Consider the following 16,595-nt stretch of genomic DNA (forward strand, 5'->3'; position numbering starts at 1 on the left):
CAAAAAACCTTTCATTGCATATAACAGCGCATGGGTTCCTGGAGTTCCTATATACAAAACAGGTTTGCGAATAGGTCCTTCTTATTCACTTTCCCAAATGTAGTAAAACAAAACCCCTCAAAAGAGTGATCTTATGTGCTCCAACAGAAAAAAAACCCAACAGATCTAGGTCTACCAGTGGCATTCGTCACGTTGCACAGGTAAGTACAAATTCGATGACAAGTATCAGCAAATGTACTAAAATGCAAAACTTGTTCAATTTAATTCAACTTTGCTCTTGTATTATCATTTGTTTTATAACCATACACCATACAAATACAGTAAATGATTTATGGATGTTCGCTCCTCTGTTTCAAGATAACAAGCTATTTTTGACATATTTGACATATATAAATAACAGAGATTTAAAAGCAAAAACAAGTTCGTGTCCTTGTTTTAGAGATATAATCAATTTAAAATATGGTGGGAAATGATCCTCTGTAGATAGTTCATACGTGAAACATTGGCATATTTTGTTTTACAAAAATTAACTAGGATTTTATAAAATTTTCAAAAATTGCTTTTAAACTATATGCTATATAATATTGAAAGTGAAAATGGAGAGAATCTGGCTTATTTTTCATTGACACTATATGGATAAAAACAGAGGATTCCGAAAATCAGACAGAAAGTCGAAAAACAAGAGCTGTGATCATTCGTAACTAGACGATTACATTCTAAGTTGTAGCATGTTAATAATAAATGCTTAAAAAGCATTGATTATACTCTATATTGAAAACGCATTACTTATAATGTGTGTTATCTCCCTTTTAACCAATTCTACAATTTTGATGTTACTAAGAAATCTGATGCAAATAAATCACGCATCTGAAGTATCAACTTGCTATCTTTGTTGGGTTTCTATCTTCATTTTCATTCGACGAGCAGATGTTGTTTTGAAATAAACTTTCATCAAATACGCAAACGACCAAATTATTGAGATAACATAAACCAAAAAAACATTAAAGTTCCAATTTCCTATTATAATAAAGTAATTAACATATGTTATTTATATTTATTATCCATATTAAGCAAGTCTAACAGAGTAAATATCACCAAGAAGTAAAATCAATAACAAATGTTAAAATTTTTGAATAACTTATATTCTACATCACGAATACAAATAATTCTGCACATGGCACGTGATAGTCAAATCAAAATAGCAAACTTAATTTTTATACAATTTTTCATAAATCAATACGATGGTATTTTTTATATATATAAGAATTGTTACATGCATAAGCGTTAACCGTATGTATCATAAGTTTCTTATCATTCAGTTGGTTCATAATTAATACACAAAACTTTCCAAATAAGTGTTGTAAAAATGAAATGATACTTAAGTTAATTTGAAACATTTTAATGCATTTATGTACATACATACATATTCCTATCAAAAATGGTTATCCATTCAAAATTTTAAAAAAGGATTAGGTATGAGAGAACTGGAGACAAAATGTCGTAGCAATCTGTTGCCAAATGTCATCGTGCGTACGTCAACAATGGGCAAAACCAACATCCAATAGAAAGGTGTAAAAGAGACATGTTAAAGAATTAAAATGTGAAAACTAGAGTTCTGATTTTTGTACAAAATAATAAACGAAAAGAATTAACATTCAATAGCAAACGACCACCACTAAATTACAGAATTTGATATTGGACAAGTACATACATAATGTTATGAGGAAGACATGGTTGTAGATACCGAATTCTCCGCTCACACACATATTATTTGGGACAGTGGCGTAATAGCAAATATAAAAACTATGCAAAACAATAAACGAAATATAATTATGACAAATAACATTTATAAAACAACATTCACTTTATAACTAGCTTCTTACTTTGGATCTGACCATGTCTTATGGGGAGGAGATAGATATGTAGTTAGGCGCCAAACCATATCTTTATCTGCGACAATAGAGTAATATCAAAATAGAAGAATAGCATTTTTGTAAATCATTTTCATTCGAAATTAAGCCATTTATTGATTACAGTCGAATGAGGAAGTGAGTACAAAAATGTTAAACTTGTCCTGATTTGCAATCTAAAGAAAGCAATATTCTTTTTTTTTTATATTTTGCAAATTAACAGTATAAAGTTCATAAATGTTCGTCATAATGATTTTAGGTAACTGGCAGAATTTGCAGTGACAGTGGAGCTCCCTCTTTTTTGTTTTGTTGGGTTTTTCTTGATAATCTACGTGTTTTTATAAGTTCTGAATGAATGGAACCCAACGTTTTAGTTATTTCGATATTTAGGTCAAAAACTCGTAGAAATCCCTGAGTAACGTTGTATATAAGGAGATAGTCCATTACACATTAAGGATGCTCGCGGGTACAAAATTTCAGCAAAAAATTAAACATTTGTTTTTTCATTACAAATTTCATTTATTACACTGTTAGTTATTACTTTATGATATGGAACAAAAATCAACCAAAAAAATCGATTCGGTATTGTCCCAAATAAAGGCAACAGTAGTATACCGCTGTTCAAAACTCATCAATCCCTGGACAAAAAACAAAATCGGGGCAACAAACTTAAACCGAGGGAAACGCATTAAATACAAGAGGAGAACAACGACACAGCACTAAAATGTAACACACACAGAAACGGACCAAACATCAGACAAAATCCCACGAGAATAACAAATATAACATCAAAACCAAATACATGAATTTGGGATAGACAAGTACCGTGACACGTCTTATCGCAATAGAAATTACACTCAATAATAAAAGAAAACAAACGACGCAACGTTAAAATGTAACACACACAGAAACGAACAATAATATAACAATGGCCATATTCCTGACTTGGTACAGGACATTTTTAAAGGAAAAAATGGTGGGTTGAACCTGATTTTGTGGCATGCCAAACCTCGCACTTTAATGGCTATGTTAAATATAACATTGAAATGACAACATAATATTACAGGACTACAATACAAATAAATAGGAGAACGTATTAGACAAAGAAACACATGATATATGGATAACAAAAAACATCAGGTTTAAAATTCAATACGCCAAAAAATGGCTTTTAAAATGTTTATATCATCGAAAAAGCTCCAAATTATCACCCTTTGGGGCAAAAATGTAATGTTTTGGCATTAAAATTGAAATATCTTTTTAAACACATCGTGGACCTATAATTTAATTAATGTTTTCAAATAAGCCGTACATAAACTAAATAATTGTACAATTTAAGTGATTTCTGTAATAAGGCTATTTTCTTATGTCGATATTATAGTTACATCTATTTTTCCTATTAGTTAAACAGGAAAAAAGGACATTAACAAAAATGTATGCCTCTTCCGGTGGCAGATTGTGAGCTTAAATGAAAGGTGACCCCATTTGTTTTTATTTCATTTTTCTATTAAGTTTAAGATATAGTTCGTTTATAGACAAATATAGCAAAATCCTATTTTAGAAAAAAAAAATGATTTAGACCCGCGATCCCCCTTAATATCAAATATATCGCTATCTTCATTTGTATATCCACATATAATATCATCAAACTCAATTAACGACAGATTACGGAAATAATAGAGTCAATTTATAATTCAGCAGAATGTTTCAGATTTGTACAACGTTAAAGTGGATTCAACTATTAGAAAACGAGAGATACAGACGATCTTTTATCCTTGATATCGCTTTTTATATATGCAAAAACCAACAACTACAGCAATAATCAGAACGACAACAATTAATGCTATTGCCCATCCTGGTAGCGAAACATTGTGATCGCTTAAGAGCAAATCTTTAATATCAGAGGCAACATCACTTTCGGTCTGGTCGTCAGTGTTGAAGTTTCGATTGCAGACTGACTCTAAAATACTCCAATTGCTTCGAAACCCAAACATATTTGTCAATCCATTTTTCGACGTTTTCAATAAGTTCATACCATTAAACACAGACTCTACTTTATTTTCTTTGTACTCTATCCCATACCTGTCCTGTCCGGAAAATCCTGTATTATTATCTGGAGACCATATAAGCACACGATTCACGACTGCACTACTTGAAAGTGTTACCAAATTGAAAACACGAATGTTGTTCAGAGCAATACCAGAACTAAAACCTTGGCGTAACGAGACAATAACAAAATTGAACCACGGAAATGACTTTTGTAATTGCAGTTTAATGTCTGATGCTGGATCCGATTTTAACATATTGATCATAACTTCTACATATTTGCTGCAAGGGTCCATTTTGCAGTTTTTGAAAAGTTGAGTTTGAATATGCAATGCACCTTGTATTGTAGTTTTGCATTCGTCCTTAAATGTTATAGATTCGTTTCCATATTTCAACACTTCTGAGGTAATCAAAGCTGTGCACCCTTCAATATAAATTCCGAGAAGAAATCCGTATACATCTTGTATTCTTTCCCAGTCACAATAACCTGTTATGTCAATTATTTGGTCGAAAATAGGGTTCTGCATAAAGGTCAGTTTATCGTTGCTGAGTATGCTGCCAATTTGGCGAATATATGCAGATTTAGAATAGCAGTTTTTAATTCGATCTTGTTCTGCTTTCGGTATTGGATTTTGGAGGAAAAGCAACAAATCTGCATAACAATTTGATATTTCTCGCTTATCAGTGGCAACTTGATTTTTTATGACAGACAAATCTATTTTCTTAGCCAGTTCGTCTACTCTTACTCCTATATTTTTTATGTTAGTATTTAAAACTTTCAAATTATCATTAATCGTTGTTAATCCACTTTCAATATCAAATATCGAATCAGGCTTTTCAGCTAGAAGATAAACAATGTCGCCTAGAACAGGCACCGCCTCAACGAGCACAAGGGCAACGTTTCCTGCAGATTGAAGTTCGTTGTTGGCATACGCTGTTTTTAAACTAGAAGATGTTTCAGCAAGTTGAGCAATTGCAGCTTGTACCAAAACAATACCCCGTCTTTTGATGTCATGATTCGTATCTTTGTTGTGTTCGGTAAATTCGTAACTAAATGAATACCAGATGGTAGCAAACAAAATAATCCTCTTGTAAATGCAAAACATTTTCGGTGCTTCTATTCTCTGAAAGAGAAAACAAATAAGTTGTTTGTCTTTTTACAGATAATGACCGTTTGATTTGTTAATTTCACAGACAGATGTAACTACTACAGGCTTCGTAGCATGAAAAACAATCTTTTGAATATATATTATTTTATTCCAGCTGTCAAAGTCTTTAGACCATGCATTTTGGGACAATTGAAAAGAAGAATGTCATTAGTTCCGGAAGGAAACTCGTAAACTGGTGTCATAATGTTCCGACATGGTTTATATCATAAATATTGATTGCGTTTGTTTTGAATTGTTAGTAAGTTTATAAAATAATGATATTTCGTTACATCATGCTTTAAACATTCGTTTTGGCATTATCAATCTGGTAGACAAGAGCTCAAAAACTAAGCATAGATGTCTTAAAACAAAAACATTCATTAGCGAACCTAGATAAGTTAAGTCAAGAAAACCCAGTGAAGAGCAATACAATACATTTGATTGGAAACGAGTCGCAATCTTAAAGGCATTAACATTTAAATATAATCAACCAAACCAAGCCTGTAATTCAAGGGTGTTATCGTTCATCATTTTTGTTTTGCGTAAAAGGTTTTGTTATTTATTATTATATTTTTTGGTGATTTTACGTTTGACAATCTTCTTTCCACATCTCCATTTAATGTGATCTTTAAGTTTCAAACATAAAGATAAAATTGAGAATGGAAATGGGAAATGTGTCAAAGAGACAACTACCTGACCATAGAACAGACAACAGCAGAAGGTCAACAATAGGTCTTCAATACAGCGAGAGATTCCCGCACCCGGAGGCGTTCTTCAACTGGCCCCTCAACAAATATATACTATTTCCATTCTCAATTTTACTAGTTTCGTGACAATGGAAGTCATACTAAAGTCCAAATTATACACAAGAAACTAAAATTCAAAATAACACAAGACTAACAAAGGCAAGAGGCTCCTGACTTGGGACAGGCGCAAAAATGCGGCGGGGTTAAACATGCTAATGAGATCTCAACCCTCCCCCTATACCTCTAGCCAATGTATAAAAGTAAACGCATAGCAATATTCAGTTCAATAGAAGTCCGAATCCGATGTCAGAAGATATAACAATAGAAAAATAACAACATGACAATAATACAGAAATAACAACAGACTACTAGAAGGTAACTGACATGCAATCTTCAGACCCCAATTAAACTGATTGAAAGGTTTTGTCTTCATCATATGAATATCAGGCACAATCCCTCCCGTAATGGGTTTAGTTTATACCATCATAAAATATATGAGAAGAACATAACCGTGTCATCCCATCAACTTGGTTTTAAATAAATGTGTTTGGTTCCGATGCAAAGATCCTATAAGTGAATCAATATTAAAGCCAAAATATGCAATCTTTAATGACCTGTCAACAATATCATTACTATGTCCCTTCTAAATAAGACTATTTACAGGTTTTGTTAGCGTCTGAGGTGAATACTGACATTTTTGTGCTTTATAAAGAATATTACCATAAAAGATTGGATGTGAAATAACTGAACGTATAAGGCCGTGTTCACACCAAACTCCATGTACAGTAAACATGTTTACATTTAGTTTAATGTAATGTACACTGGTTTCACATTAAATTTGTTCACATCCATTCACATTCTTAAGTTACCTGTACATAAGATTTATTCACACTTGTAAACTATGTGCCATCTAAATGTTCATTACGTAGAACCGAATGCAAATTTTTCGGACAACTTTTCTAGCAGTTAGAGAACAACCGTTTTTTTCAAAAGGGGATGTGTTTCCTTGCAAAATATTTTGATCCCCAATTTGATAAAAAAAAAAAAAAAAACACATGCTGGTCATACAGATGATTAAAAAAAATCGAAATCCAGAGCTTCCCCATACATTAACTAGTGTTAAATATTGTAAAAAAAAATAAAATTTGATTGCTGATTGATGAAAGTCATGATTTACAATAGTTAAAAGAAATACTAAAGATTTCTTGATTACGCATAAGAAAACATAGGCTGCATCAACATGCTTACAGACGAACAAAAAGGATTGAGATGTCAAAGAGCACTACATTTCTATCTTTTCTGTTTGTTTCTTTTTCTTTTGATGGTATTTTTTCTCCAAGGAGTATTTTGCAAAAGTAGGGGGTATTTTTTCTTCATATATTTCTAAACGTATTTGAACGGATCTGAGATACTAGACAAACAAAACAATTTACCTTACACTTATTTTAGTAATGCATTTATGAGTGAATCGTTGTTTAAGTTAAGACCAGTGGAAAAAATTTCTGGGTATGTCAAGTCGATTCGGGAAGACCTTTTCAAATGATTTTTTGTTCGAAAATGATAATGCTATGAGTCTTGATAAGGGGTTAATAAAGAAACGTAAAGTGGTATTTATAACAAATAAATATATCAAGTTTATACAAATATATCTGTAAAGAACTTTATTAATATTTGTTATAAATATCAATTTTATTCAAAAATCGTTTCTTCTTTAAATATATATGATAAAATTGATGTTCTATAAATGCCTAGTTTTGTGTACACTTAACCTACACAAGGCCTACATTGACTATCGACTGCATGTAGACAAAACATGATTCAAACTACATGTAAACATTGAGTTTTTCAATATTTACGAATGATGTCCTTGTACCGATGATAACATTTAGTAAATGTTCTGAATAGTTTGTGATACCGAAAACCCTGTCGTAATAATTTTTCAGTAATACATAAATTTCTCTTGTTGAAATCTAAAACGTTGTTTAATACATACATAATCGTAAAGTGGAGATATATAAAACCCCTAAGATGGTGACAAGGGAACGTCAACATCTAAAAATGGATGATTTACGATAGGAAATGAAAAATCATCTTTTTTATCATAAATTTTAGTATTAAGCTTTCCGTTAATGATATAACTATCAAGATCGAGGAAAGAGCAGTGGTCATTGTTATATATAGTATTAGCTTTATTTAGAGTAAGTTCATCAGGATAAATTTCTTTAGTATACATACTGAGGTCGTCATTATGGAGAGCCAATATATCAACCAAATATCTAAAAGTATTATCAAATTTTTGTATCAGATGTTGTTTCGATGGGTCTTTGCTGATTTAAGTCATACATTATAACTCATAGCAATACAAAAATAGGTCCGCAATAAGTGGTGCACATTTAGTCCCCTCGGAATTCCGATAGCTTGACGATAAACGGAATCTCCAAAGCGATGTTATCTAATAAAAATTCAAGGGCAGATATAGTATCAAATCATGTCCAACTGACTAGTTGCACAACTAAAATCGAAGTAAAACCAAGTTAGTTTAAAGAAAAGAGTTTTGCAGCTTTAATAGAATATATTTGGATATTTGAGATTGATAAGGTAAATACAAAGTTTTTACATAGTTCAATTTATCGCAACTAATTTTTGTTTAGATAGGTACGTTCAACCAGGTAAAACGAACTTGAAATTATTTGAAGTCTTCTTGTTAAATAATCCATTTGAAATATTTAATTCTGAAGATTAGCGATAACATATTGATAACATAAGTTTACAGTTTTGAATGGATATATTCACACAAGTTTATGAATGAGAGCATTTAGATATGCTCTAAATCAACTTTTGCTTATCATTTATGTTTTCGAACATGTCTTTGTTATATTAAAGTTCTGAATTTTAACTTGAATTGACATATAAACGCGTGAATACATCACAAGCTTATTTACACCTTCGAATTATATTTCATAAAGATAATTTTTTTTTTATTCTAGCTTTGTCTTGTTTGTTCTAAAAAGCTGGAAATGATTATACCCACACGGTTCACATCTATATTTATACATTTGACAAATTAAATTCTAATTTATTATTGCCAAATTAAGAACCGTTGCAATACACATATATAAATATACATATATATATAGTATTCAGCAACATGCACTAGTAAAATGAACGACCATGCAAGACACTCATGGATAGTTAAGGCTGTTAATTATGGCCCTCGTCAACGTACTAGCATTAAGCTGCCCCAAGGCTGGCTACCATTTAAACTCAATAGTCCACATTTTTACGATTAGCGTAATGTTCACAAACCTACCGCTTCATTGATGCTCCCTTTGATGTTGCTTTCAAAATTAAGTAAATATTGGTTTATTCTTTAAGGTATGATATATCTCATTTTTATATTTAACATTGTCATTATTATTTTGACCGAAGTGATATGAACACTCCATATTAGAGTTATTTCCCCTAATGCATTAGATAAGGGATATGCATTTCTATCTTGTAAACCATAAGTGATAGAGACCTAGGATCTTTTGATTTGAGGTCCTTGGTCCAAAAAAGATGAAAATTAGGTCAAGGTCAAAGGTCAAGATCATATTCTAAATTTTGAATTTGGCTTATTTTCACTTATTTCCAAAACCGTATAAGATATCGAAAAATTATTTTTACTAAATTGTTAGGTGCGACATGTCGTAAGATGTATATTTTGATTGCAAGGGTACGTAGAACGTAAAAGGGAGTTTTCTCACGTCTTGTATTTGAAAATACGCATATGGGGATATCACTCATTAACCAAATATAATAAGGACCTATGGTCTTTTGATTTGAGGTCCTTGGTTTATTACCTTGAAATTTATCTCAAAGTCATAGCTTAATTTGACGTTCTAGATTTTGACCTTTGCTTTTACCTCATGTTTATACATGATAAAGCCATGAAACTTTTTGCAATAGGTATCAAACCATTTAATCTTGAAAAAACAACCGGAAGTGACTTTGTGTATACCGGAAGTAGCTTTTATTTGTACTTTAGTAAGATAAAAGTAAATAGAATCAGATATTTTTGAATCAGTGTCAAGTAAATATTCAAATATCATCGGAAGTAACATTTTTCAAACCGCAAGTAACAAATCATCTCCCATATTTTAAAAAATATTGTATAGAGAATACATATTTTTTGGAATCAGCGTACAATTAAGGTCCTAGGGTTCTTATTTAAAAAATGAGGTCAAGATCAAAGGTCAAGGTCAAGTTCTAAATTTGGACTTTTGCTTACTTTTGAATTTTCTCAAACACTTTTAAAGGTATATATAAAAGAGCAAATGCAAAATGTTTGCTTTATGGTAATGAAGATATGTGACATTTGGTCTTAAACAATCCAATATCATCTAATTGGAGTTACTGTCCCTGAAATGTCCAATTATCAGTTATTTGGATTTAACTTCAACTTGGTTCATTATAAAGCTATATGACCTTTCACAAAAGGTATGGTGACATATGATCTTGATAAATGACTACCAGAAGTGACCTTGGCAAACCGGAAGTAGTTTGTTTTGCACTTTTGTCATATAAAAATACTCGGAATCCATATGTTTTGTAATGTAAATACATAAACTTATCACTCAAGACTACAAATGACTTTCGATAAAAGGGAAGTAGCCAATTATCTCCTGTTCAACAAACAAAAGTTTATAGAAACTATACATTTTTGGAATCAGTGTGAAAAAAGCTATCATATGAGGACGGAAATGATATTCACTTCACTCGAAGAAGCATATCATCTCTCTTATTTAACTCAAAAATATAACGAAATCATTTATTTATCCTATCAGTATGCAGAAATTATTGATCGGATGCCAATTTTAACTTTCAGTAAAACAGGAACTAGTTTCTTTTCAATAACTTTGAACATCGATATGAAAAGACCTTCAATTGTTCTCGAACAATTGTTTTTTTCAATTTTGTTTTTGTTTGTACTGTCATAGAAGATACTTGATGGTCGTACCTTTTAAATCACACTTTATTCAAATTAGAGTCCATTCCATAGTGACGTAATGTATATTTGGACCATTTACAATCAAACAAAGAAAAGTTGATGGATAGCATGAAAGTATTTAAAGACTTAGACAACTTTTAATGAAGCATTTGCTATGACGAAAAGAAAAATTGAAAGTCCTTGTACGTTAAAGGTGGCAAGAGTAATATACAAATGGATTTCCATCAAGAAATTCCTTGAATCAGCTTCTATATTGGAAACAACTACAAAACATGTATTGTTATTTGTATTTACCTGTGCACGGCATTTTGTTCAAGGTTATCTTTGTTTTTCTGATATCTCATCACCCCTTTTTGTTTCATTAATTTTGTATTTACATTGTGTTATACATTAAATCTAACGTCTAGTATATGTTTACTTGTGTTAATATATCTTTGGTTGAGTTAAACCATTTCAACTGATGTTTTATAGTGTGTGAATCTATGTTTTTATATTGTGATGTTATACTTTTATTTAAGTCTAGGGTGAAGGTTGGAAACGTGTATACTTGCTGCGTTAGTTTTCATCCGTCTTAAATCAGGATTCTGTTGATTTTTGTTGTTGTTTGTTGATGTGGTTTCTAAATGTTTATTTATATTAGACATATGGTTGCCCTGTTAAATTCGATTCACTTTAGTAATTTTGGGGCCATTTATAGCTTGCTCTTCGGTGTAAGCTAAGGTTTCATGTTGAAGACCGTACTTTGATCTATAGTTGTAAACTTTTACAAACTATGACTTGGATGGAAGTAGCCTCATTGGCACTCATACTACATGTTCTTATATATATTGTGTAATAGCTACAATCATGTTCGAAATGTACAAATCGACAAATGTTTAATAGTTATCAAAGGTACCAGGATTATAATTAAGTACGCCAGACGCGCGTTTCGTCTACATAAGACTCATCAGTGACGCCCATATCAAAATATTTATAAAGCCAAACAAGTACAAAGTTGAAGAGCATTAATTACGTTCGCAACCAAATGTTATGAAACTTATACAAAATGACCATATTATTGATATTCATGTCAACACCGAAGTATTGACTACTGGGTTGGTGATACCCTCGGGGACGAAATGTCCACCAGCAGTGGCATTGACCCAGTGGTGTCAAACTTGACATCTGGAATTAACTCTTTTTTTTAATTATTTTTCTATTGATTAAGAAAAATAATTTTGTTTTGCTCTTGTCATTTTGTATTTTCATACGTCTATATGATGATACCCAAGAAAGTTCTCAAGTTTAAAAAATAATCTTCCTTAAAAATTGACTCCCAAAATTATACTTTTCAAAGTAATTTGAAAAGAACATATTACACAATTACTACATAACATATATATTTCCAAATCACTTCAACAATCATTTACTTTTCATTGTTGTATGTCCTATCTCAGACTTATCTACTATATTTATATATAGTCCACTTTATCATCAATTAGCCTAATAAGAATATAGCCAACTGATTACAAATGTGGATGAGGTAATTTACCACGTATATCTAAGGTGGTACCCAACACCTTCACTAAAATTAGTCTGGCTCGTTTAATTTTCATAAAATTTTGACAAAGTATTTACTTTGACCCTTTGACAAAAAATTTGAACCAACCGTTTTATCAGAAAATTTCCGCTGGTTACATAGCAGATTGACAGACACTAATTTTGATCATTGAGAAGCTTAATATTCCCTTAACAACACAACGCTGATTTTACAGTGTTATCTCCCTGTAGCATAGTACCACCTTAATACCCTGTAAGCACCTATCTATATTGACTCCCTCTGTACCTTTCTTTTTTTCTTGTTGGTTTGTATTAACCAATATTTATATAAGACAATCTAAATCAATTTGTCCGTTTCCGTTAGAATCACACATTTTTAAGAAATCTGCAAAAGACCATTATCTTATATTGACGTCATTTGAGGCTGTTAAACAGTAATATTTTGATGTTTAAATAAGTTCTTATATATCTTCTTTCGTAAATGTTTTACTGGGTTCTCGAATTTTGTTTGGATTTTTTAAATGCGCTTTTAATGTTTTTATTAGCCTTATTCTTGCATACATGTATATTTTATCTTATATGCAATCCAAACTAATCGAACAATAGTAATATGATTTTAGATCTTTAAATACCTTTTTGAATTTAGTTTCACTTTGTTGATGATATGCATTTAGGGTAAATACAATTTTGGAAAACGCTTTTTTTAATATCGAGTCATCACGTCATTTAGTTGTTTTTATTGAACCCAAAAACTTGTTATGGCCTTCAGTCGTATTAACGTGTATCAGTGCAAAAGTAATTCATTATAGATCGACACGTGAGGTTTGGTATTTGGTTATTCTCAATCCTGTCATTGAAAGTATTTTCTTTTTATATGGAGAGTTTGTGACTCTCACTGAAACTTCTTATTTGTTAATTTGTCAATACAACGGTTCATTAAAGAATATGGAAGAACTATGGGTGTGGCGTATATACCATTTGTCTAGCAACTCAACAAACAAAATATATGATAAGGCTACAAGTCGTTACCTCGTTTATTACGTTCTAAAATATTTAAATACCTTTTGAATCTAAGGTTGATTACAATATACATGTTAGTAAATTAAATATACCAGTACGCTATATTTAGTACCTAGTCATCGCCTATTTTTATTGTATTTGTATTCAATCGCGTGATAGCTTTTGTCGGCTTCAAGTCCGAATAAAGTGTAAAACCCAACTGTAATATTGGCAAACGACCCATACTAAGAAGCGGAATTGTGTTTTTCATCCCTCTTTTATTGTAATTATTTTCTCTATATTTTGGAGAGTATATGACTTTCTGGGCAATATTTTTCTTTCTTTTTTTTCTTTGTCTTCATCAAAACCTAAATTTCATATAATCGGTTACACTGCCCATTGCACAAGTTATAATCTATAAAGAAACACGTAAGCTGTGGCGTATACATCACAACAAATGTAACATATCACTATCTTTTTCATCACATTTCCTAATTGTTTGCATTGCACGTAAATAAAACTTGGTTGTAACGGCTTCAACATTTATCTACATGCACAAACAGTAAAACCTCAAAATTAGTAAGTGTAATTTTATTATGAGTGGGGTCAGTTAATTCCATATGGGGGTGTGAGCTCGAATTTCCCATATGGAATTTACTGACCCAATATATATCGTATTAAGTCACTATCACACCGTGTAACGAATTTATCTTTCCGTCTATCTTCACATGTGGTATTTTGACTAGCGGCCTATCAAAATGATCAAGTCTTCAATACTTAGTATTTATAAGATATCCTACTTCCATTTGTCAATACAGAAAACAAATGCCAACAATGGCAACTTTTTAGCTTTAAATTTGTTTTATGAATTTATTTCAATCGTTCATTATCAATTTCTTCGTCTGTTGAATCCTTTCATATAATTCCTCAACACCGTGCTGTTTTATGAAGGGTTAAGGCATGTTTTTTTTGTATTGAAAGGGAAGTAACTCCTTTCTAACCCCATATGGTAACTAATCATGCTAACCCTTTATTTTTGAGGACACCCTATATAAAATATACATATTCACCACGTGTAGTCCTTTAATCAATCAAATCTCTATAAATCTATAGGAGGTAAGATACATTGTTTTATCTAGGCAGAACGCCATTTATTCTAGTCATATGACAGCAGTCCTCTTGATTGGGTCTCAGCTGAATTTTGTAACCTTTTGTTTGCACGTTTGTTGTTTATTTGACCTTTAGAGCATACTACACTAGCAAAAAACTGAAGCCCCTTCTTTGTTATCAATTGCTGTAGAATTAACGTACGCCTCTATATTTTCTTACTGCAATCATGTTGAAATCATAACCGCGTCCTGCGATTTCGTAAACCAATGATATTTGGAGTTCTAGATATGAGTTTGAAATATAAATCTGGTATAAAGATAGCTATGATTTATATATTCCCGGTCTACTACAATGTGTCTAAATACAATCTTAGTACGAATAGTAAATAAAAAAGAAATTCAATGTCAGTTTACAGCTTTTACAGTTATATTATACAAATGTATAAAGAAATTAAAAAGCTTTTAAAAAATTTTCAACTTTATAGTAAGTTGATATTTAAGAAGATATGATGTATACATACGACATATTTTCCTTTTTCATTAGAGTATTTAAATGTTGTATACATACCAATTTGTTTTCCTTCGAGTCCTTCGTTAATTATTTTTTGATTTTATACCTTTTTGCCATACGCAAATAAACAAAATTGATATTCACCTGTATTATGTAAGGAATATGATCCTTTCAAACTGTTTTCAAACTCACTTGATTTTTTGTTTATATTGTTCCGAATTAAGAACATTTGTGTGCTCTTCACATTTAGCCAATCATATCTCAACCAATCGCATCTCAGCTATTATATCAGACGGTTTTCTTTTTAATTTTAGAACACGTTTTCGGTTTATACAATAACTACTAAGCTGTACTGTTCTGATAATTTTATTAAATGTTCTCCTTAATATCAAAATTGGGAATGTATGGATCCAAACTCTAATCTAAGGATGCATCATGTTCATGTACCGTTCCAAATTATAAACATCTTCAAGTTTTATATAATCAAGTTAAACTGTTATCTTTATCTTTCATAAAATTAACTTAAAAGCTTTAATGTATTCATTTTTATGAGTGATGCGCTTGCCTTTTGGTTTTTCTTTGATATATGACGTGGCTCTGTACTTAAACATTTGTGTTATTGTAAAACATTTGTGTATTATTATCTTTAATTTGTGCTAATATGTTTGGTCTGTATGCCATTTTGTGCTTCTTTGTTACATATCTTTTTGTTTTTATAGTGAATAAGATTATAAGACAATGTTGAATGCTGTACCCCTTTTTTGACATTTTTCCCTATATTTCTGTCTGTTCAATTCAACAAATCTTTGTCAATATAAGGAATTTGATGTGACTGTCATACAAGTGAGAGGTTTAGCTAGCTTCAAAACCAAGTTAAGATCACTGATGAATCTTTTGCAGAAGAAACGCGCGTTTGGCATATTAAACCATTAACTTGGTACCTTTGATAACTAATTACACCACTGGGTTGATGCCATTTCTTGTAGGCGTTTCGTCCCCGAGGGTATCACCAGCCCAGTAGTCAGCAATTCGGTGTTGACATAAATATCATTGATAGGATCATTTTGATAAATTTACTGTTTGCAAAAGTGTAAATTATTAGAAATACTAAAGATTTTCTTATATCAGAAATAAATCATCTTAGTTTGATGTGTTCAGCTTCTGATTTTGCCATTTGATTAGGACTTTCCTTTTTAATTTACTCGGAATTCACCATTTTTGTGATTTACTGTTTGCATTACTTATGCATCCCGTCATTGTGTTTTAGTGTCCATGTGTCTTCAAATATTAGTTTGTGTTTATAGTGATTAAGTATTGACTGCTGTAACCCTATTTTTGGCATTTTTACCGATTATGTTTGTTTGATTTGATAACACATCGTTGTCGATATAAAGGAATTGTATGCGACTGTCATACAAGTGAGAGGATTAGCTAGCTATGAAGCCACGTTGAATCCACCATTGTCTACAGTTTCTTTTGTTTAGAATTTTCCTCGGATTTCAATATTTTTGTTATACTATTATCACTTTTTGCAAATCATATCACGTATGTGCCTAAACAAGTGAAACAAGTCTCAGATCATCATATTGAATCATTA

At 31.2% G+C, this 16,595-nt stretch overlaps 1 protein-coding gene across 3 annotated transcripts; it reads right to left on the bottom strand.

Annotated features, from left to right (window-relative positions):
* Positions 1-1,066: 1,066 nt before the first annotated feature.
* LOC139491532 (uncharacterized) lies at positions 1,067-15,254 on the bottom strand. Of its 3 annotated transcripts, none has more exons than XM_071279273.1 (2): positions 15,143-15,254; positions 1,067-5,080 (listed from the first exon to the last, which is right to left on the bottom strand). In XM_071279273.1, exon 2 carries the CDS (start codon positions 5,060-5,062, stop codon positions 3,680-3,682), a length of 1,383 nt encoding a protein of 460 aa, XP_071135374.1. In that variant the 5' UTR covers positions 5,063-5,080; positions 15,143-15,254; the 3' UTR covers positions 1,067-3,679. The 3 variants fall into 3 exon arrangements, with proteins under 3 accessions (XP_071135374.1, XP_071135375.1, XP_071135373.1); XM_071279274.1 differs by having other exon boundaries at positions 15,191-15,221; XM_071279272.1 differs by having other exon boundaries at positions 15,056-15,179.
* Positions 15,255-16,595: the final 1,341 nt, after the last annotated feature.

This window comes from Mytilus edulis, chromosome 10 (assembly GCF_963676685.1).
Source record: "Mytilus edulis chromosome 10, xbMytEdul2.2, whole genome shotgun sequence".
Lineage (NCBI taxonomy): Eukaryota > Metazoa > Mollusca > Bivalvia > Mytilida > Mytilidae > Mytilus > Mytilus edulis.